The 23,361-nt window shown below is 55.8% G+C and overlaps 1 protein-coding gene across 3 annotated transcripts in view; it reads left to right on the plus strand.

The window, feature by feature from the left end:
* TBC1D16 (TBC1 domain family member 16) overlaps positions 1–23,074 on the plus strand; it is a 68,576-nt gene extending 45,502 nt beyond the window's left edge. For 2 of the 3 annotated variants that reach the window (XM_059380002.1, XM_059380001.1), the window contains exons 4-13: positions 13,250–13,411; positions 14,350–14,497; positions 15,477–15,644; positions 16,101–16,249; positions 16,722–16,856; positions 17,563–17,749; positions 18,977–19,156; positions 21,632–21,778; positions 22,464–22,737; positions 23,009–23,074. In XM_059380002.1, coding sequence (XP_059235985.1) covers positions 13,250–13,411; positions 14,350–14,497; positions 15,477–15,644; positions 16,101–16,249; positions 16,722–16,856; positions 17,563–17,749; positions 18,977–19,156; positions 21,632–21,778; positions 22,464–22,712 — 1,525 coding nt within the window. In that variant the 3' untranslated portion in view covers positions 22,713–22,737; positions 23,009–23,074. The remainder of the gene's footprint in view (positions 1–13,249; positions 13,412–14,349; positions 14,498–15,476; positions 15,645–16,100; positions 16,250–16,721; positions 16,857–17,562; positions 17,750–18,976; positions 19,157–21,631; positions 21,779–22,463; positions 22,738–23,008) is intronic. The other variant, XM_059380003.1, reaches the window with a different exon arrangement.
* The last annotated feature ends 287 nt before the right edge of the window (positions 23,075–23,361 follow it).

The following is a 23,361-nucleotide window of genomic DNA, read 5'->3' on the forward strand; positions in this document are numbered from 1 at the left end:
AATTTAATTCTTTTGCCCATAAATGTCCAGTTGTCCCAATACCATTTGTTTAAAAAAAACAAACAAACAAACAAGGAACTATTCTTTCCTCCGCTGAGGTGTGTTGACCTTGCTGGAAACCAGCTGATCGGACACAGATGGGTTTCCCTTCCGGACTCTCCACTGATCGCTATGTCTATGCTTCCAACAGCATCACTCAGTCTCGATGACTGTAGCTTTGTAGTAAGTTATTTTGATTTTTTTTTAGAGAGAGAGTGTGTGTGTGCAAGATGGGGGGAGGGAAGGGGCAGAGAGAGCGGGTGAGGGAATTTGACACTGGCTCCACACCCAGCCCAGAGGCTGACATGGGGCTCCGTCGCGCCACCCTGAGATCGCGACCTGAGCTGAAATCAAAAGTCTGGACTGAGCCACCCGGGTATCTCTGTAGTAAGTTTTTGAATTGGGAAGCACGAGCCCTCCCAACCCCCAACTCTGTTCCTCTTCCTCAATGTCGTTTTGGCTGTTCTGGGCCCGCAGCATTTCCATATGTGTGTCAGGATTGGCCCGTCCACTTGCAGGACTTGGATCGGTTGTGCTGGATCTGAGGATCAATGTGGGGAGCGTTGCTGTCTCAACAATACGAGGTTTTCCGGCCCATGAATGCGGGATCACTTTTCGTTCCTCAGGTCTTCTCTAATTTGTCTCAGCAACGGTTTTGTGGTTTTTAGGGTACAAGTCTTGTACTTTGTGTGTGTGTGTGTGTTGTAAATGAGATCATTTTCTTAATTTCACTTTAGACTGTTTATTGCTGTTGCATAGAAATACAACTAATTTGGTTTTTTTTTAATTTTTAAATTTATTTTCAGCATAACAGTATTCATTGTTTTTGTACCACACCCAGTGCTCCTCTATAATACCCACCACCGTGGAATTAATTTGTTTTTAATTGCTCTTGCAGGGAGAGTCTGGGTGGCTCAGTGGGTTGAGCCTCTGCCTTCGGCTCAGGTCATGATCTTAGGGTCCTGGGATCGAGCCCCACATCGGGCTCTCTGCTCAGCAGGGAGCCTGCTTCCATCTCTCTCTCTGCCTGCCTCTCTGCCTACTTGTGATCTCTGTCTGTCAAATAAATAAGTAAAATCTTAAAAAAAATTGACCTTGCATCCTGCAACTTTGTGGGATTCGTGCATTAGTTCTAATAGGTTTCGTGTGGGGGCATTGGAATTCCTAAGAATAGTCCATGTACGAGATTAGGTCGTCTGTGAATAGGGATACTTTTACTCCTTTCCTTCCAATCTGGACGCCTTTTATCTCTCTTCTTGCCTAATTGCCCTGAGTGGAACCTCCACGGCAGCAATGACTAGAAGAGGAGGGAGTGGACATCCTGTGTTGTTCCCGGTCGCAGGGGGAGGCTTTCAGTGTTTCATCACTGAGTATAATGTTGGCTCTGGGTTTTTCATCGTTGCCTTTTATCAGTTTGAGGAAGTTCCCTTCTATTTTTAGTTGGCTACATGTTTCATCATGAAAAGGTGTTGGATTTTTGTCAAATGTTTTCTGTGCTGCTATTGAGATCGTGTGGTTTTTGTCTTTTATTCGGTTAATGTGGCGTATTACACCGATGGCTCTTCCTACGTTGAGCCACCTTTGATTCCTGGCATAAGTCCCCCTTGGTCATGGTGCATAATCCTTTTTAAACGTTGTTGAATTGGGTTGGCTAGTATTTGTTGAGAATTTCGTGCCTGTATTCATAAGGAGTGTTCAGAAGGGCCTAGAATGTTACGTTCTTGGGACGTTTTTGTCTGGTTTGAGCATCAGCAAGTGGCTTTACGCAAAGTCAAAGACAAAACACACCTAAGAGATTGACAAACTTCGAAGGATTTCCCGAGAGACAAGGGAAGCCTGCCTATATCGCCCACTGGCGCATGGCAGGAGCTCTGCCCAGGCGCTTCTCCAGGGACCCGGAGAAAGCAGCCTGGATGAAACGGCATCAAAGTGAGGAGCCTCGGAGAGTGAGAGGAAGAGGCAGAGCAGGAGCCCCCAGGGAGGGACCCTGTGAGCAAATGCCCGGAGAGCGGACCTCCCAGGGTGGAAAGACAGAGAGTGGGTTGAGTAACGTCCCCCAAATTCATGTCCACCTTCAACCTCTGAATATGATCTTATTTGGAAATCAGGTCTTTGCAGATGTAATTAGTCAAGAGGAGATCATTCTGGATTAGGGTGGGCCCTGACCCCATGGCCGGTGTCCTTACAACAAGAGAAAACAGAGATGGATCCCCCACACGTGGAGGGGGAAAGGCCACATGATGGCGGAGGCAGAGATCCGGGTGATGGATCTACCGGTCGGAGACAGGCAAGGATTGCCGCTGCCACCAGCCGCTGAGAGGCAAGGAGGGGTCCTCTCCGGACCTTCAGAGGGAGCACGGCCCTGCTGACGCCTTGATTTTGGACTTGCGGCCTCCGGAACTGTGAGGGAGACTCTCGTGTGGTTTTAAGCCTCGCAGGGTGGTGATTTGTAGCAGCCGCCGCAGGAAGCCGCGCAGTGGGACACGAGAGCACGTGCCAGGCTAAGGACTGGGCTCCGCGGGCGGACAGTTTCCGAGCCTGGGGCGGAGGGGCGGTGTGGACGGAGTTTAGCGGCATCCTTTAAGAGATGCCTTTCGGGCGCCTGGGTGGCTCCGTTGGTTGGACGACCGCCTTCGGCTCAGGTCATGATCCCGGAGTCCCGGGATCGAGTCCCGCATCGGGCTCCCAGCTCCACGGGGAGTCTGCTTCTCTCTCTGACCTTCTCCTCGCTCATGCTCTCTCTCACTGTCTCTCTCTCAAGTAAATAAATAAAATCTTTAAAAAAAAAAAAGAAAGAGACGCCTTTCAAAACAGAGTTTTGTTTTCCTTTGTATCTTCCGTTTTGTTCTTCTGAATCACCCCAACTCACGTGGGAAGTCACGGGCCGCAGGCGTCAGGAGCTTGAGGTCAGCTCTCGGCGCACGCGGCCGCCCGTCCCTGCTCAGCCACGTTCCGTCTGTGCAACGTCCGCACAGCGTTCCTGGCCTCGGTCTCCTCAGCTATAAAACGGCGTCAGTAATACCCCCTTCCATTAGCACCTGGGAAGCCACTGGTAGATGGTAACCCCGACGATGTTCGGTTAGTTACACCGACTTTTCCCCTTCATGAAATTATCCTTATTGGCTTTTCAGTATAAAAACCATTAATAGGCTTTTTGTTTAAAAACAAAAAAAGTGGGGCACCTGGGTGGCTGGGTTGGTTGGGCGACTGCCTTTGGCTCAGGTCGTGGTCCTGGAGTCCTGCATAGGGCTCCCTGTTCTCCCGCGGACCTCTCTCGTGTTCTCTCTCTCGCTCTCTCAAATAAATAAATAAATAAATAAATAAATAATCTTATTTTAAAAATAAATAAATAAAATAAAAACCAAAAAGGCTATAAGTATACAAGATTAGCTTATTATTTCCAGTTATCAAAATGACTCAGTATTACTTTTGGAAATTTATGAAATAAAAAACACGATAAAAAATGTATAATCCTGCCATCTGGACATGATCATTGTGATCATTTGGGGGCCAGTTTCCACTTCAATAATATATTGCGTCGATACAAAGTATCAATAACTGTATCTTATTTATAAAACCGTCTGTTCCAGTTCACATCCTATGTGCTTCACGTCACGTGACAGTGAGCACTGTCCTCTTTCTTTAAAAACTTCTATAAAATGTTCTATCGGGGCACCTGGGTGGCTCAGTGGGTTAAAGCCTCTGCCTTCAGCTCAGGTCATGATCTCAGGATCCTGGGATCGAGCCCCGCATCGGGCTCTCTGCTCAGCAGGGAGCCTGCTTCCTCCTCTCTCTCTCTGCCTGCCTCTCTGCCTCCTTGTGATCTCGGTCTGTCAAATAAATAAAATATTAAAAATAAAAAGAACTCCACACTCTGATTTTAAAAATATATATATATATTAAAAGAAAAGAAAAGAAAAGGAAAAAACCAAAATCTTTAAAATAGTATCCTGTTGTTAGAAATTCAGTATTAGCCCTGAGTTGAATATTGGTGGGTTTTTAAAATTTATTGAAGTATAATTTATGTATATTAAGTTGTATACATTTGAAGTGTACAGTTGCTGAGATTGCACACACACACACACGCACACGCATGTGCACACACAGGCACACCAATAAAACCATCGCCACAATCGAGTCAATGAACTTCCCCATCACCCCCAGATGTTCCTTGTGTCCCTTTGTAATCCATCCCTTCCTCCAGCCCCTGCCTCCAAAAATGACTCTGCAGCTTCTGTCACGGTGGACGGGTTTGCGTTTCCTGGAATCGTACATAACCGGAGTCACACAGTGGGTGCTCTTTCTCCCGTCTGGGGTCCTTCTCGCTCGTGACGATTTGGCGACGTGACCGCGTTGTTGTGTGGCGAGTTCCTTCGTTTCTGTCGCCGAGTCCTAGTCCACTGTGGGTCTAGACCCTCGCTCGTTGATTCATTCACCTGCCGGGTCTTCTCAGTTCCTGGCCACCACAGATGAAGCTGCTCTGGGTGCTCACACGAAGTCTTGCCTGCGGACGGAGGTTTTTACATGTCTTGGTAACTACCTGGGAACGGAATGCCCAGGTCGTCGGGTGGGTGTCGAACTTTTGAAGAACCCGCCGCACAGCTTTCCAAAGTGCTTGTCCCGCGCGGCCCTCCCCGCCCGCCCTGTGTGTGAGCGTCCCGGGGGCTTCCAGTCCTCGCCGGCAGTCGGAGTGGTCGTGGTCAGTCCCGTTCCTTCTAGCAGGTGTGTGGGCGTATCTCACTGTGGTTTTCATTTTCGTTTCCCTGATCACTAATGATGCTGAATATCTTTTCATATAACCTTCTGAGTCTAGCTTTTTTCCACGCAGTACATTTGGGATTCACCCTCTTACGTGGTCATGTTTGTTCCTTGTCACTGCTGACTCGTATCCTTTGTGGGGGCGTACCATTGCCTGTGGAGCCGTTAACCCGTGGAAAGACCTGTCTGCTGACTCTGGGTTTTGCAGTTGTGAGTAAAACTGCGCTAAGCATGCACACACAGACTTTTCTACAAGCGTTGTTCATTTCCCTTGGATAAAGACCTAGGAGAAGGATTGCTGAGTCGTATGGTAAATGTGTGTTTCCAAGGTGGCTTTCTCGTCGGCCATCCCACCGGCCATGTGCGAGGCTGATGGCTCTGCGTCCGGCCGGCGGTCTCTACTACCGTTTCTCCGTTGTGCTTTGATCTTTCTCGAAGGTGTGCTGTCCTTGCTGTGACATTACGGTTTCTATTTACATTTCTCTCCTGGCCAACCATGTCACCAGGCGCCTGGCTGGCTCCGTGGGGAAACCTTGTAACTCTCGATCTTAGAGTCAGGAGTCTGAGCCCCAGGTTGGGTATACAGGTTACTTAAATAAATGAAACGTTTAAAAAGTGACCAGGGATGTCAGGTACCTTTTCATTCGCTTATCTGCCTCCTTTATTGGTAAGTGTCTTCACGTCACGTGCCTATTTCTAAAATAAAACGATTCACATCGTTCCCCCGTTTTTAAATTGTGTTTGTTTTCTCGTTACTCTGAAGTGTCTCTGATCCTTTATCAGAGAAGGTGTTTTGCAAGCATCGTTTCTCAGTCTGTGGCTCGTCTTATTTCCTTAGCAGTGTCTTTCGAAGAGCAGACACTTTTCATTTTAGTAATGTCTTATTTATCAATTTTTTTCTTTTATGGATCCTGCCTTGGTATCCTATCCAAACAGTCTATGACTAACTCTAACATTGAGTTTTAGGAGCTTCTCAGATATAGGCTGGGCATCTGTTTTATTGGGCATGTGTGTTGTGAATATCTTCTCCCAGGCTGTGGCTTGCATTTCTATTTTCTTCAATGGTGAATTTTTGAAGCAAAGAGTTTTGGTTTTTTTTTCCAGTTTATTAGTATTTCTTTGATGGCTTATGCTTTTTGTGTTCTAAGAAACCTTGGCCTCGTCTAAGGTGGCCAAGTCATCTTTTATGGATTCTTCTGTCAGTTTTTTAGTTTTAGGTATCACTGGGGCGCCTGGGGGACTCCGTCGGTGAAGCCTCTGCCTTCGGCTCGGGTCATGATCCTGGGTCCTGGGATCAAGCCCCATGTTGGGCTCCCTGCTTGTGGGAAGCCTGCTTCTCCCTCTCCCACCTCCCCTGCTTGTGCTCCCTCTCTCGCTGTCTCTCATTGTCAAATGAATAAATAAAATCTTTTTAAAAATTTAGGTATCACATCTGGGTCTGGGACCCGTTTTTTTTGTTTTTTGTTTTTTTTTTTGGGACCCGTTTTGAGTTAATATTTGTGTCTGACATGAAGGAAGGGGGGGATGTTAATATTTTCGCAGACAGCTATCCAGTTGATCTAACATTTTGTGGAAGAACTGTCCTTTCTCCATGGATTGCGTCTTTGTCCATAATCAAGTGATCTTACATGACTATTTCTGGACTCTCTACTCTGTGCCATTGCTCTGAAAGTCCTTGTTTTCACCAGTGCCAGACTGCCTTGATTACTACAGGTTTATAATCAGCCTCAAAATCAGATACGTCCTTCAACTTTCATCTTTTTTTTTTTTTTTTTGTGATTACTTTGGTTTTTCTAAGTCTTTTGCATTTCCATATGAATTTTAGAGTCAGTTGGTCAATTTCTACCTCCCCACCCAAAGGACCCGATTGGAATTGTGTTGAATCAATAGATTGATTTGATGAGATTACCAGCTTAATAATATTAACTATCTCAATCCATGGACATGGTATATCTTTCCATTTATTTACATTTCCTTTATTTCTCTCAGCAAGATTTGTGTTTTTCAGTGTAGAGTATCAAATGTCATTGGCTAGACTTATTCTGAAGTATTTTATATAGAGGTTTTTTGGAGGGGGCGCTATAAAAGGAATTTTTTATTATAATTGCCAATTGTCTGTTGCTAAGTTTTTAAGAATGCAATTAACTTGTCTACATTAACCTTTTATAAAGATTTTATTTATTTTTCTTGACAGACAGAAATCACAAGTAGGCAGAGAGGCAGGCAGAGAGAAAGGAGGAAGCAGGCTCCCCGCTGAGCAGAGAGCCCGATGCGGGGCTCGATCCCAGGACCCTGAGACCATGACCTGAGCCGAAGGCAGAGGCTTTAACCCACTGAGCCACCCAGGCGCCCCTACATTAACCTTTTATCCTGCAATCTTGCTAAATTTACTTCTTAGTTCTATTAGTCGTCTTGTAAATTTCAAGGTTTTTTTTTTTTTTCACATAAAGAATTATGTCATCTGCACGCAGAAACAGTTTTACTTCTTCTTTTTGATCTTCATACCTTTAGTTTCTTTTCTTGCCTTAGGCAGAGGCTACAGCCCCCAGTGCCATACTGAACAGAAGGGATGAAAACAGATGTGCTAACCTTGTCCTGACCACGGGGGAAACGGTCCAGTCTCTAGTCATCGAGTATGATGTCAACTGTAGAATGTACCTAGATGACCTTTATCAACTTGAGGAGGTTCCCTCGTATGCCTACGTTGCTGATGGTTTTTGTGATGAATAAGTGTTGGATTTTTGCCAAATGATTTTTCTGTATTTATTCTTTTTTTGTGGGGGCGTCTCTGGTTGTTTTCTTAGGATCAATATCTACAGATGAAGGCAAAGGGTCAAAATGTATAAATATTTTTAAGGCTTTAGCATCCTGTTTCTAAATTGCCAGAAAGAGAAATTTGACCCATATACAGCACCTCCCCACCCCTGCCTGTGTACGAGTGTCTGTTTTCCCAAAACCTTACCTACACCACATTTTGTGGGTTTTGGTTGTTGCCAATTTCATGGACCTTGACCTCCCCCCAGATAGTATCTTCTTTTATTTGCATTAGTTCGTTACCCTGAACATGGAGATTTTACTGGTTATTGTATTTATTCTCTGGTGAGTTGTTTTTTTCTTGTCCTTTTGCCACTTTTCTGTTGGACTTTCTTTTGTTTTGGTTTAGTTTACACACATTTTTACCTATTAAAACTATGACTCCTTGTTGTGTGTGTGTGTGTGTGTGTGTGTGTGTGTGTGTGTATCTCCTTAGGCTTCTTCTTCTTCTTTATTTTTTTTTAAGATTTTATTTATTTATTTAATAGACAGAGATCACAGGCAGGCAGAGAGGCAGGCAGAGAGAGAGAGAGGAGGAAGCAGGCTCCCGGCTGAGCAGAGAGCCCGATGCGGGACTCGATCCCAGGACCCTGAGACCATGACCCGAGCCGAAGGCAGAGGCTTCAACCCACTGAGCCACCCAGACGCCCCTCCTTAGGCTTCCTCTTATTTTGTTTTGTTTTGTTTTAAGGGATATTATTTTTCAGAGCAATTTTAGGTTCATACAAAAGTCGAGAGGAAGCTAGAGTGACCTCCTAGACACCTCTTGCTTTGGCAGGTGCACAGCCTCCCTCGCTGTCAGCCCCCCACCCCACAGGGTGCATTTGTCACAACTGATAAACCCACATTGACAGATCGTGACCACCCCGAATCCGTAGTCTACGTGAGAGCTCACTCTTGGTGCACATCCGGTGGATTTTAACAAATGTATAGTGACATAAATCTACCATTATAGCATCATGCAGAGTACACTTGACCTTTGGACAATGTGGCAGGTAGGAGTGCCAACCCTCCACACACTCAGGAATCCCCATATAACTTTAGACTCTCCAAAAACTTAACTACGAATAGCCTACTGCTGATCAGAAGCCTTACCATTATCATAAAAAACCAATAACACATATTTTGTATATGTATTGTGTACTGTAGTCTTAAAATAAAACAAGCTAGAGAAAAAATGTTATTAAGAAAATCATAAGGAAGTGGGGCGCCTGGGTGGCTCAATGGGTTAAAGCTTCTGCCTTCAGCTCAGGTCGTGATCTCAGGGTCCTGGGATCGAGTCCCGCATCAGGCTCTCTGCTCAGCGGGGAACCTGCTTCCCCCTCTCTCTCTGCCTGCCTCTCCACTTACTTGTGATCTCTCTCTGTCAAATAAATAAATAAAATCTTTTAAAAAAATCATAAGGAAGAGAAAATATACTTACAGTACGAGACTGAACTCATGGGGAACCCCCCCGTGAAGTGGACCCGTCTAGTTCAAACCGGCGTTGCTCAAGGGCCTGTAATTTCACTCCCTAAAAACCCTCCGGCTCTGCTTGTTCCTCCTTCTCCCACCGAACTCCTGACAACCACCGATCCTTTAACCGTGTCCATACTTCTGCTTTTTCCGGGGTGTCATGTAGTTGGACTCACACAGTTGGTGGCATTTTCCGGCCCGCATCTTTCCCTTGGTGAGGTGCATTCAGGGTTCCCCCACGTCTTTCCATGGCTCAGTAGCTTGTTTCTTTTTAGCGCTGAGTAATATTCCCTTGTCTGGATGTGCTAAAGTTTGTTTATTCACCTCCTGAAGGACCCCGTGCTTGCTTCCAAGTTTTGGAAATTACGAGGGGCCCCCAAAGGGTGGCATTCTTCCCAGCCCCGTCCCCCGGCCTCCCCCCCCACCCCACATCACGCAGCACCACCCTCCCAGACCTGCAACCCTCCCGCACACGCTGCTGCCGCCCACTAAACCCACAGCGCCGGCCACGCTTTCCAGAAAACAGAGCCAGGAAGGACACTCAGTCTGACACAGTGGGGGGGTGGAAGACCCCCGCTCCACTGCCGTGGCCGGGAGCACAGCCTCCCTGGAGCAGAGGGGCCAGTTTCAAACCAGGAGAGAGGCTCTGCCACACACCTTCGGGGGCCAGCTTGTCTCCAGGCAGAAGGCTGCTACACCCTTTCCCGGCTCCTCAGGGGGACATCATTTGCATTAATTCATTGATTGATCAATTAATTCAAGACACTGTGCTGGGGACTGACCACTGGGGCTCCACGGGTTCAAACTAGAGCAAAGTTGATGGAAGACTTGGGTCTCTGTGGAGTAGGGCCTGAATAGCACATGACTGTATGGCCACCTTGGTCACTTAGCGTGACATCTGTTTCCCCACCAAGACCCACTGCCACGAGGGAATGACTTCTTGGTGGCGTCTGCGTCTCCGACTCCCAGCGCGGTCCTGGCAGAGAACACGCGGTCGTTGAACCCTCCAGCTGAACGTCTGCGAACTTTGAAGCCGGAGGAAAACAAGAGTAAGGACATGAGATCTGGGGAAATGGAAATCAGCACAGTTTGTATTTTTTTATCTATTTGCACGTGGAGAACAGTTTGGTTTTAAGAATATTCAAATGCGCCGTGTGTAATTTGAGCTGTTCATAAAATTACTGTGCGTGGTGCATGAAAATGAAGCGGACGGTTGATTTAGGCGATCTCTCCCGAAATGCTGCACGTTAAAAATGCGTCCCAGATAGAGCCAGAAGGCGCCAAACTCCAAGGAATGTAGCATCTCTTAGTTTTTGTTGTTTTCTGAGGATCTCACCCAAATGCAGAAAGAGAAACGAAAAAAGCAAAGCCCCCCCGCAAGGTCAAGGCTGAACACAGGGGCAGGGTCGGATTCTCTGCGCGTGTCCCTGCCCTCCGGCCCACCCACCGGTAGCTTTGGCCAGTGGGACTCGGTGTAAGTGACGTAGGCAAGTCCAGACCTGGCTCAGGATGCCGGGCAGCAGGTGCCTCGCCTCGCCTCGCCCGCTGCTGGGCTGGCTGCCATGTAAGGAAGGCCGGGGACAGGTGGCGAGGTGCCACGAGGGGTGAGAAGTGCCACTGACAGTCCTAGAACTTGTGGACAGAGGCCACGTCCGCCCCCCCCACCTCCACGCACCTGCTACAGCTGCCTGAGCGCCCAGCAGAGTGCCCGACTCAGCCCGGCGCCCCCAGCCGGAACTGGGAGCAAAGAAGATGGGGTTGTCTTTTAAGCTGCTAAATTGTGGAGTCACTTGTTACGCGGCAGCAGGTGACTGGGGTATATATCGGAAGGGTCTCTTTTCAGAGTAAAGCTTGAACAGGGAGGAGAAAACCGCCAAAACTGTTGTGGTTCTCAAAGTCAAAGAGGCATTGGGGCCAGATTTTAACATTTTTAAAATAGCCAAACCTCTAAAATCTGTTCTCGTTCCTCTTCATCCTAACCCTTTTGAGTCAGCTGACACGGTAAAGTCAATGGCGCCCTAGTGGTCGGTCCCCAGCACAGTGTCTTGAATTAATTGATCAATCAATGAATTAATGCAAATGATGTCCCCCTGAGGAGCTGGGAAAGGGTGTAGCAGCCTTCTGCCTGGAGACAAGCTGGCCCCCGAAGGTGTGTGGCAGAGCCTCTCTCTGGGGCCCTCTCCTGGTTTGAAACTGGCCCCTCCGCTCCAGGGAGGCTGTGCTCCCGGCCACGGCAGTGGAGCGGGGGTCTTCCACCCCCGCACTGTGTCAGACTGAGTGTCCTTCCTGGCTCTGTTTTCTGGAAAGCGTGGCCGGCGCTGTGGGTTTAGTGGGCGGCAGCAGCGTGTGCGGGAGGGTTGCAGGTCTGGGAGGGTGGTGCTGCGTGATGTGGGGTGGGGGGGACGGGGCTGGGAAGAACGCCCCTCTTCGGGGGCCTCCCTCCAGCCGGGTTTGGAGGCGAGCCCGGGATGGGCCGGCCAGCCTGGGAAGCATGCGGAGCCCACGATCTCCCGGCCGCTGGGGCCTCATTGTTCAATAAGGAGATTATGAGATGCCGCACGAGTGACGTGGTGGGGGGGCTGTCTTCAGGCCTGCGACTGGCCTTGTTTTGCACACAATGACTGTGTAGTGCAGCCCAGTCAGGGTCCACTCTGGAAGGCGGCAACTGCCTCAGCCTTTTTGGGTCTGAGTTGGCTCCGTGGCCACAGTGGATCAGCTCATCTACCTCCCTCCCCACCCAGCTACCGGAACCCGTCCCGTTGGAAAGCCCAAGGGCCCCCGCGGAAATGGTAGGACCCGGCTCGGCCTACACGGGACGCTGTTGTTCTAGAAGCAGCAACGGTTCTAAACAGCCGGGCGTTATCTTTGAGGAAGTTCCAAGTTATGAGGGATTGTGCTTGAACTGCCCGGAGAGACCGGGTGCCTCCTGGAGGAGGAGGTGCCCCGGGATTGCTCGTCTCCGACACTCTTGTGCTCTGGGTGAGAACAGGGAAGCAGGGTGAAGCGATCGCTGTGACATCTTTGTAGGATGCTGGGGTTGGGGGCCTGGAACTGATGCGTGCTTTGCTCTGCTGGCATTTCCGTGGGCATTTGCTAGGTATTGCTGGCGGTATTTAACCTATGGTAGGGCTGAACCCGTGTAAGAGAATATTTTGCAACTGGGGTTTTGAACAAATTTGTGAACTTTAAATTAAAAACAAAAACAAAAACAAAATAGGGCGCCTGGGTGGCTCGGTCGGTTAAATGTCTGTCTTCGGCTCAAGTCGTGATCCCAGCGTCCTGGGATCGAGTCCTGCGTGGGGCTCCCTGCTTGGCGGGAGGTCTGCTTTTCCCTCTGCCCCTCCCCCTGCTAGGACATGCACTCTCTCTCAAATAAATAAATAAATAAAACAGAATAGGTGGGGTTGTGTTGTTGCTGAACTTGGAACTCAGAGACAAAGCATCTGCTGATGAGGACCTGGGCCACAGAGCTGGGTTCAGATCCCAGCTGCGCCACCTGCTAGCTGTATGACCTTGGGCAAGCTGCTTAACCTCTCTGGGCCTCAGTTCCTCTTCTGTTCAAGGTGGGGGTCATGACATTACTCATTTAGAAGGATTATTTGAGGATTATACGTACTAAATGAACCGGAGGGCCAGGCCCAGACTAAATGTTTAATAAATGTTCATTATCCGTGTTACCAGCATCAGTAGCCCTCATCTTCTCCTACTGAACCATAAACAGAACCAGAGTTTTTTCGGGAAAGTGGGAACTTCACAAGACTTGCATGGAAGGCCCTGCTGTCTAATGTGGTCACAGGACAGCAGGGGGCCCGGCGATCCTGCACAAGGCCCTGGGATTATCCCCACTTTGCACCTGGGGACAGGAAGGCTCAAAGGGGCCTGGGGACCTGCCCAGGTCGCATAGTGAGGGCTTGTCAGAGTGACCTCATCTGCCATCAGGGCCACTTACCGCCTCGGTTGACACGGGGTGCACCCTGGTTGCAAGCACACTTTCACTTCCACATGAGAATGGGCCTCTTTCAGTTCCTTGGCCCGCCACCCACGCGGTGCCTCCAGTCCCCTCTGTGCGTGTGTTCGCGTCCGGGCCCAGGTTGAGTGTCTCCCCACACCCTCCCTGCCCTGTGCCTATGGCTGCGTGGGCAGGGAACCAACCGTGTGGCCACCCTGCAACCTGCCCCACCAGCTCCCCCTCTAGTGCCGACGCCCAGCTGCGGTTCCCGGACGGCCCCGGCCTCCTGCAGACCCCTCGCTGGGACGAGCCCCAGAGGGCCTGCGCCCTGGAGCAGATCTGCGGTGTGTTCCGCGTGGACCTGGGGCAGATGCGCTCCCTCCGCCTCTTCTTCAGGTGAGAGCCTCTGTGGGCCGCTTCCGGGAAGGCGGCTGGTGGTGCCGGGGGTCCTGGCGGGCAGGGCTTCGGGTCTTCCCAAATGTTGGCCTCCCCAGCATCACTAGGCTGGAGGGCAGGGGTACCCCAGGATGCCCACTCCCAGGAACCGGGTTGGGCCAGCTACCAGACTCTTCCACCGGCCTTCAGGGTGACGGTGGCGGGCTGTGGCTTGAGAGTCTGGCTTGGAGAAACAGCCGGACGGGGCTGCACAGAGAGCAGCTGCGGTCTGCTTCCGGGTCACCCACGGACCGGGTCTGCAGTTCAGCCTGTGTGTGCGGGATGTGGCCGTGGCTTTCCGGAGGGAGGCTCCCCTTTCTCGTGGGGGGCGGACCAATCGTGTCCTGTCTCGTGGCTGCATCCAATCTCTCCTGAAAAGCCCAGTGGCCCAGCCACGGAATAGCCCCAGTGGAAGACCTGCTCCAAGCAGGCGTGTCCCTGGAGGGTCCCGTTTATGGAAGGGCAGGCGAGGTTGGGCTGGGTGTGCAGTGAGTTTCCCCGGAGGGAGAGGGGTCCAGCCCAGGCTGATGGAGGAGGCTCTCTCAGCGTCCATACCACCTGGGTTCAAAACCGGATTCCACGAATGCCATCCCCCCGGATGTCCCTGAGAGGAGGGAGCATATGGGGGGGGGTCGGACACAAGGCCTCTCAGGCAGCTGTCCAGGGAGCGAGGACAGGAGTCCCCAGGACAGGGTTACTTTCCTCCTTCAGCCAAGGGGGTGGTGGTGGTGGTTCTGTGCGGTGCCGTGTTGTCCGCCCGCGGTCAGCGGCCAAACTCCAGGGGCCTTCGTGGGTCCTGCCTCTGGGGTCAGGGACAGAGATCTCTGATTATCCTGGGAAATAGAAGCCCGCGTTGGCATACTCATTGCCCCGTTCCCCTCCCCCGCGCGGCGGCCCAGCGATGAGGCCTGCACCAGCGGCCAGCTGGTGGTCGCCAGCCGCGAGAGCCAGTACAAGGTTTTCCACTTCCACCACGGTGGCCTGGACAAGCTGTCCGACGTGTTTCAGCGCTGGAAGTACTGCGCGGAGACGCAGCTCAAGGACCAGGTAGCCGGGGTGCGGGAGGCCGAAGGGCGCTGCCTCGGGGGAGGGGTGTGGAGAGGCCCCAGCCCCGGCTCCACTCACCCGCCCCTGCCAGACCCACCCCCTGCCCTTCAAGCCTACCCGGGGGGTCCAGGGCTCCCCCCACCCACAGAAGCCTCGCCAGGTGCAGGGCGTGACCGTGACCCTGCTCCCCGCACCCCCGGCGGCGGCTGGTCGCTGGGGGTGCTGGCAGGGCAGGACGCAGGCTCCTTGGGAAGTCAGTGCTCTGCGCTCGAGAAACCATGTTTTGACAAGATTTCCTGCCGTATTTTGCTCAATCTACATACAAATGTGATAAGAACTCTTTAATTATCTGTTCGAGAGACCGTCTGTGCTTATTAGAAAGGGGCCGACTTGGAGCTCCCCTTCCTTCCCACCGAGCCTCCTGCTGGCTCCCCTTATTACAGTAGTGTGGCTTGCTTTCCCCCTACATCGAGCAACCTTTGATTTTTGAATTAAATGTCAGCCGCAGTTTTGCCCTGGATTCGTGACTGCCCGTGGAGACAACCTGACAGGCGGGCTCCCTGCTCGGGGAACAGCGGTCCCTTTGTTTGTGGCCAATCACATGTAATTTATTGCAGGCTCTCCCGGCAGAGGGAAGTGGGGCCGAACGAGGCATTAATTCCGTTTTTTGCAGCGGGCCGGGGGTCGCGGGGAGAGTGGGGGTGGCGGCCAGGGGGGCCGTGGTGTGTCGGCCGGTGGGTGGGTCGGTGGGAGGGGCGGGAGGAGCCCAGCGACCCGGGAAACCGATGTGAAGATGAAGGTATTTTCATTTTAATTGCGTCTAATTACACTTGCCGGGTAGGGGTTTGTATGTGGGGAGAGCGCCCCGTCCTTTCTGGGGAGGGAGAGGGGGCTTTTCCGTCCTGGGGAGCGCGGGCTGGCTTCGGGCGACCCGCCCCCCCACCGGGTGCTCCTCTCCTGGAGCTTCCCTCCGGGCCAGCAGGTCGCCGACGAAAAGACGCGCATGCAGTTCTCCATCCGCCGCCCCAAACTGCCGTCCTCGGAGACGCACCCCGAGGAGAGCATGTACAAGCGGCTGGACGTGGCGGCCTGGCTGCGGCACCTGAACGAGCTCGGCCAGGTGGAGGAGGGGTACAAACTGCGCAAGGTGAGCGGGGCAGGGGCCGGCCGCCTCCTGGGGGCTGCCCCCTGGAGCAGGGAGGCGCGGTGTGAGCCCGGCCGGTAAAGCAGTCCAGGCTCCGTGTGTTGAAAAGGAACCCTCCGGAGCGGGTTTGGGGTACCCGGCGGCCGGCTGCATAGAGCCGCTCGGGGTAAAATGCGGCGCTTCCAAAACCGGGATTAGGCCCTGACGTGAGAACAACACGTTAATCTGAGTGCCCCACCGGGGCGGGCATTGACATTGAAATGAGCCTGGCTGTGTCCTGTATGGGAATGGAGGGCTGCCACTTTCCCTCCAAACATGTGCAAATCACAGCGACCTGAATCAAGGCATCAGTTGTCACCCAGGCCCAGCAAAGCCCCCAAAACACAAATCCCCCCGGATTGGGGGGTGCTTTGAGCCGCCCTGTGTTGGCCCCTCCCCAACTTTTGCCGCTTCCTGCAGGCCATTTTCTTCGGAGGCATTGATGTGTCAATCCGGGGGGAGGTCTGGCCTTTCCTGCTGCGATATTACAACCACGAGTCCACCTCGCAGGAGAGGGAGGCACTGCGGGCGCAGAAGCGTCGGGAGTACGCTGAGATCCAGCAGAAGAGGTAAGCCCCCCCCCTGCCCCGCACCGGCCCTCCAGCCCACCCTGCCAGCCACCCGGGGGGAGTCAGCCGACCAGGCGATGGACGTGCAGTCCCGCACTGATATTATGTTCCGTGACCCAGACTCTCCTGGGAAGATGGGTCCCAGGCTTGGATAAGAGGCGTCATTATCCCTGGGGCTCGGCCGTGGCTCTCCTTAGCTCCGTGTCAGGGTCTGAGAGCTCGTCCCAGCAGGCTGAGCTCAGCAGCGACACCCCGCTGAGAACACCAAAGGAGGGGGGCACCAGCCAATGGCTGAGGCCTGTCCCGGCCTGGCTGAGCCCCGGTGGGCAGGCGGTGGCCAGCTTCACTCCCCCGCAATGCCCTCCCCAAGTTAGTGGGGAGCCAGAGGGTTTGACGGGGCAGCAGCCCAGCCCCCATCAGGACCAGGGATGGGCGGGCATGTGCCGCTCGCTGAGCCCCAGGCCCCCCACAGGCTCTCCATGACCCCGGAAGAGCACAGAGCCTTCTGGCGCGACGTGCAGTTCACCGTGGACAAGGACGTGGTGCGGACGGATCGCAGCAACCAGTTCTTCCGCGGCGAAGACAACCCGAACGTGGAGAGCATGAGGTACGCCTTCCCCGCCAGCGGGCTTCTCCCTGCCGGGAGGACAGCCCTGCGTCCCCCTCCACCTCCTCACCTGCCACTCTGGGTCACCTCCCCCCGCGGGCCCCCTCCGCCGGCCACCTGCGAAGGAGCGGGTTAGCAGCAGGGCTGGGGTCCACCTTCAGGTCCAGAAGTGGAGGTTCGTGAGCTATTTTATTTAGGCAAATTGGTCAACGTCGTGTGGCCAGTCCCTCCCCAGGGGACCAGCAAAGCCTCCCATCCCCTGGGCCTCCACCAGGCCTGGCTGGCTTGGCTCCCACCAGCCCTGGGTGAGCCTCCCTCCGGGCCTCCCAGCGATGAGACCACACAGAACCCGAGGTGGGCATCTCTGACGTTCTGCTGTCTGGTGAATGATTGCACAACATGAGCAGCTCGTAAAAATGTCCCTGCCAGCCTGCCCTTTGTCCCGGGTGGGCAGCGACCATCAAGAAAATCAGACCCACGTGCCTCTTTCCCCTGCTCTGGAGGTCTGGGCCTGGTAAGAGGCTACCGTAGGCCCCTCCATTTCCTTAGACTCTGAGGACAGTCCCCAGAGCTGCCTCCCTTGCCCTGAGATCGAGGTGAAGGGGGGTCTTCAGACTGGGTGACAGGCCACCCAGAGCGCAGCAAGGGCGGGCCATGTCAAGACCCCCCTCTCGCTGACCGCCTGCTCTCTGCCCTGCGCCCCTAGGAGGATCCTGCTGAACTACGCCGTGTATAACCCGGCCATCGGCTACTTCCAGGGCATGTCAGACCTGGTGGCGCCCATCCTGGCCGAGGTCCTGGACGAATCGGACACCTTCTGGTGCTTTGTGGGTCTGATGCAGAACACAATCTTCGTCAGCAGCCCTCGGGACGAGGACATGGAGAAGCAGCTGGTGAGGCTGGGGGACGCAGGTTACAGCATGCCGGGGGGAGGGCACGCCGCCTCCTGCCCTGGCCGCCAGAGAGCTTGGGGGCTGCGTGTGTCGTGGCCGCTGTGGGTCCACAGGCAGAAAGGCAGGCATTGCCAATGGAGCCTGGAGACTTAGCCGTGGGCCTCTGGGAAGACCCAGCTTCCTGGGAGCAACGCACGCCCCTCCTCAGTCCCAAGCCACAGGGACATCTGGGCTGCTCCCTGCAGGGGTCCAACACAGGATGCAGGGTTGGGGGAGTCTCCTGAGGCCCCCTGGGCAGTTGCCATGCCCCAACCCAGGCCCCAGGCCTCTCCTGGAGTGCCCAGCCCGATCACCCCTTCCTCACAGCCTCCCCTCACGGGAAAGACCCAGCAGCTCTGAGGGTAGGGGAGGTGGGCCGCAGGGTGCTCACGCTGGCCAATCAGAAAGGATCCTCGCAGCTGTCTCCAGGGAGAATGATGGGCTCCTGGTGTGGGAGGGGCCTGAGAGTCGGGGAACCCTGCCCAGCTCCCCCCACACGCGCCCCACCCCGGCTGCCCTCTCTGCATGGGGTCCATTGATGTCAGGTTTCCACGGCACCTGGGGAGGTAATTATGGGGTCGGACGCAATTGGCCCCTGATGGGCTCGGGCCGCACACGGCCCCGTGACCCTTAGCGGCCAGAGACGGGTCTTCTCCAGGGTTCGGAAGTCAGCAGCCCGAACTGGGCGTTGCCACAAGTAGCCTTGATCTTGTCCCTCACCCACAGCCCTGGTGGTAACCTGACGTGCCCGAAACGAGTGCCCTCAGGTTCAGAAATGCCCCGTCCCGGCTGGAAGTCAGCTCTGGAGGATGGTGGATCTTGGCGATGGGAAGGTGGTTGGGGGTTTCCGTGCGTGATCTGCTCGCCTTCCCCGGAAGAGGGGACGGCAGAAACAGCCCTGTGGGGTGTCTGAGGTCTGGGGAGCCTGCCCGTCCGCTGCCCGTCTGCGGCGGGGCAGCCTGCTCCCCGGGAAGCTGATCCCGCCGAAATCAGGGAGTGGCGAGCCAAGGCGGGGTGGGGAGTCGGGTTCCCACAGCAGAATAACGTTCAGCAGGTGCGGATGCAGCCAAGGGAGGCCCAGGGCCTGGGGTGGGGGCTTCTCAGGCTGGGGGCCCGTGGGAGGGCCTCAGGGGGAGGGGGCATCTTGGGCAGAGCCCGGGGGCTCAGCGGTTCTGGCCTTGCCCTCAGCTCTACCTGCGGGAGCTGCTGCGGCTGACGCACGTGCGCTTCTACCAGCACCTGGTGTCGCTGGGCGAGGACGGCCTGCAGATGCTCTTCTGCCACCGCTGGTTGCTGCTGTGCTTCAAGCGCGAGTTCCCCGAGGCCGAGGCGCTGCGGATCTGGGAGGCCTGCTGGGCCCACTACCAGGTGAGCCAGGCCGGGGCGCTGGGCCCTGGTCTCCGGCCACACCCTCAAGGAGGGCCGCTTCTGGGTAGCTGTGCACCGGTTCTGGGGTTCCCGCCCCCGCAACCCCAGCCTGCAGAGACCGCACACCAGCCCTGCACCAGCCCACTGCTTTCTGGTCCCGCCCCTTGTCCCCTGTCCTTTGGGGCTGGTTTCAGGCCTATAGCTCGCCTCCCAAGTAACTGAAACGGATGCGAATTGCCCACTGACTGAGCTCATTACCGCGTCCTGCGGCCGCGCTCCCTGCTGCCACAACCAATCAGTGCGAAAGACATCTGTGAGGGTGAGCAGGCCCCTGCAGCCCAGGCCGCCAGGCCCTCCTCTCCCCCACACCCCCCGCACGCCTGGAACTGCTCAGGGAGAGAGCCTGAGACCCTGCGTCCCCGTCAGCTCCTCAGGAGTGCCCAGGACACACCACCCCTCCCCAGATATCCGCTGCAAAGCCCCTGAGAGCAGCGTGCGGCCTCGTCACGCGGCTTTAACACCCAAATGAGCAACAAGCTGGCTGTGTTCAAAGATGAGCAAGTCTCTTTGGATCCATCAGCCTTTAAAGAAAGAAAAATATTGTACCGACAATTTTATTGTCGGTTGTTGTACCAGGATCCTTTCTGCAAGGGCCAGCTCTGCCCTCGCCGTGGAACCCAGGAGCTTCCGTTAGAGAAGCCGACGGGCAGATGGGAAGCCCGGCCAGCCCGCAGACGCGTGAGCCGGCCCAGTCCGCTCTCGCTGGCGTCGCTGGAGGAGCGTCTCTGAGTCCCCGAGGCCATGCTGGTGCCCCAAACCGTCTCTGACCCTGCCCGCGCGCCCTCTGCCCCCCCGCCCTGCGCCCCGCCTGAATGAGGGAGCCTGGCGCTCTGCATTCATCGGGGGATGCACAGCACGGATGGGCCAAAATGCGGGGCCACATGTGGTTTTTTTGCATCGCGTCTGCTGTGCAAGGCTCCACCGATGTTCCTCCAGCAGCAGGGGACGCCCTGTTTAGGCTCCCGTCACAGGTGGACTCTGCGCGCCACCCAGCCGCCGGAGCCACTTGGCCTGGCGCTTTCCATCCCTGTGCTTGTCTCCATCCTAAGTGTCACGGAATCCAGCGGAAACCGCAGGAGAGGCCCCTCTGGGCATCTCTAGCGGCCGCCATTCTGCGTGAAGTTCACTGATCAGTTGATGTTTCTCAGCCCCTGGACCGTGTTGGCCCCACACCTTGATGACATTGTGGTGCAGGGGTGCAGGGGGAGGTGGTTGAATGCTGGGAGTGGGAGTAGGTTACTTCCTCAGGAGTACGCGTCCTGGGCTGGTGGGGGGCTCTTCTGAAGTGAGCCCTGTGTCTGTGGGGGACAGACCGCCCCGGGCCTGTCCTGTGAATGGAGTTAGTCCTGTCCTGCTGCCCAGCCCTGTGTGGGACACGCCTCACCCCTTCCTCCCCATGTTTCTCTCTCCGAGGAGCAGCACACACACCCCTTCCCGGAATCCTGCTGTCTCCTGCCGTGGCCCAGCTGAGGAGCCAAAGCAGGAACAAATCCATTCCGGATTAGTTCAAAGGAAGGGGCCGGGCAGCCTGGGGGTCGGTCTGTCCCGGGCAGGCAGGGCGTGGGGCGTCTGCGGACTCCAGCCTCTGCCAGAATTGTGGGCTCCGCCCGGCTGGCCTCCCTGTTCCGTCCGGCTGGCCAGTTGACATTGGGAGACTAAACACGGGCTTCCTGGTGCTCCTTACTCTTCCTCTGCCCTCGGGGGCCCACGTGAATCAAAGGCAGTGCCCCCTCCCGGCATCCAGGGCCCCCTCCCAGCATCCGGGCGGGGGAGCTCACAGGAAGAGCCCCGTCAAGCGTGGGCACACTGGCGTCCTGCCGGGTGCCTGGTGTTGCTGGGCCCTGGGGTGAGGTGGTCTCTAGGGAGGGCAGCAGGGTCCTCCGTGGGGTCCGTGAGGAGACAGTGAAAGACAGCAGGATCATCCCGACGCTCCGTGGGGGCCCCCCGGGGCTGTCTCGCTCCTCCCTGTTAGGATGTCTCCATTTCTTAGCAACAAACTTAGGGGTCATCTCTGGGGCAAGAGTTGGGATGTTCAGCCGGGAGGGAGGAAGGCGCTGAGCGGAGGGTGGCTGCTAGAACGTTCTCGATGGCGTGTCCACAGCCCACTGGCCGCGTTCTGACCCAGCGCCGACGGTCAGGAGCTCTTCTCGGCCCTTTGTGAATAGGCTTCTTCGCGGTGAGCCAGGGCCAGCCTTCCGAGGAAGCTCCCGCCTGGCCCCGTGATGGAGTGTCCCCGGGGGGACCTAGCAGCAGGAGTAGCTCGAGCGGCTGCCCCTTTGCATGTCACAGCAGCCTGTGGGTGTAGTACTGACCTTGGCCGGAGCGCAGGTGGGCAAACAGGGAACGCGGCTGGGCCCAGAGGGCTCACCCCACAGCTCTGCCCCCAGCCGCCACCTGCGCCCTTCTCCCCCTCAGACCGATTACTTCCACCTTTTCATCTGCGTGGCCATCGTGGCCATCTACGGGGATGACGTCATTGAGCAGCAGCTGGCCACCGACCAGATGCTCCTGCACTTCGGAAACCTGGCCATGCACATGAACGGGGAGCTGGTTCTCCGGAAGGTGAGTGCGCGCCCCTCCCCCACGCGGCCCCGCCCACTTGGTGTGCAGAGCCCCGCCCCCTGGCCGCAGAGCCCCGCCCACACACCGAGCCCCCAGTATGGGGGCGGGGCTTGCGCGCAGGCCCCGCCCCGTGCGGACCCGGCGGGGCGGCGCAGGGCTGGTCCACCTCCAGGCCGGGACACCAGAGTCCTTCGTGGTGTGGAGAGACCAAGTGGTCCGGCTTGACAGACACTCCCCCCCGCCCGCCCTTGGGCACCGCCCTCCGCCCAGACCCGGCAGCTTGAGAAGGCAGCGTTGGGGGAGGGTGGCCACAGGTCCCCCGCGGCTAGCGGAGGGGCCGGGATGCTGCTGACCACTCCCCACTTCCCGGTCTCCGCCTGCAATGCCCCAGGTGGGAGGCCTGTCGTGGCCTTCGGGGGCTGGCAGGAGCGACACAGAGGCCAGCGGTCGCGTGGGTAGGAAGTGGGCACAGCGCTGTCCACGGCCGCGCGAGCGGACTGGGCGGAGGACGAAAGGCGACGCCACGGGGCCGCCGGAGCGCTGGGGCGTCCCAGCCCGGGGCTGAGTCGGAGGGGACAGACGGAAGGGCAGGGACTGAGACGGGCCCCTGGGCCGCCGGGCTCACCCTCTCGAGGAAGGCGTTTGGGAGCCTGCGCCACCCTCCGCGCCCTGTCCTCTCTCGCAGGCGCGGAGCCTGCTGTACCAGTTCCGCCTCCTGCCCCGCATCCCCTGCAGCCTGCACGACCTGTGTAAGCTGTGCGGGACCGGCATGTGGGACAGCGGCTACATGCCCGCCGTGGAGTGCACGGGCCACCACCCGGACTCGGAGAGCTGTCCCTACGGGGGCACCGTGGAGACGCCCTCGCCCAAGCCCGCCAGAGAAGGCAAGAAGGGCCGGAAGACGCCGCGGGAAGGCTTCGGTTTCCGCAGATAGGCGGGGCTCCCCGCGCTGGACCAAGGTGGAGGGACCCCAGAGGGCCTGGGCATGGGGGAGGGGTTGGGGAATGGGTGTGGAGGGGTCAGGGGAGGGTGGAGAGGAAAGGGGAGACTTGGGGCAACCGGAAGGGGACCTTTTTGTATTAACGACATAAGGCCAGAGAAAGGTCACCTAGCAAAAGAGCAAGGCCAGAAGGTGCGGTCCTTCTGCCTGGAGAGGGGGCCGGCTGGCTTCTCGGGGGATTGCCTTTGGCTGAGCGAGCCTCAGGGACTCCTCCAGCTCCGTCCACGCAGGCAGCGCAGCCAGGCGGTGTGAAAGGAGCCGAGGGCCTGCTCACCCAGCAGCACAGGAAGGCAGAGCCGAAGGGGGTCCCGTCCAGCCCAGGGACATCTTTGTGAGCTGAACATGCCCCCTCATCAGGGCCCATTTCCTGAGCGGGCCAGTCTCAGCTTTGCACAGCTTCAAAGCTAACACAAAGATGTCTGGAAAAAGAAAAAAAGAAGAAACCCGGTGATTTCAGAACAAACAAGTGTAGGAGCAGCCTGAGGGTCCGAGAAGCTGGGGGCTCTTCAGTGGCTGATTACGCACTTTATCCTCCTGGGATGTGAAGCAGTCTGCCTGCCGCTGAGCCCGAGACGTGGGCTGC

The sequence above is a fragment of the Mustela nigripes genome, chromosome 16, assembly GCF_022355385.1.
Source record: "Mustela nigripes isolate SB6536 chromosome 16, MUSNIG.SB6536, whole genome shotgun sequence".
NCBI lineage: Eukaryota > Metazoa > Chordata > Mammalia > Carnivora > Mustelidae > Mustela > Mustela nigripes.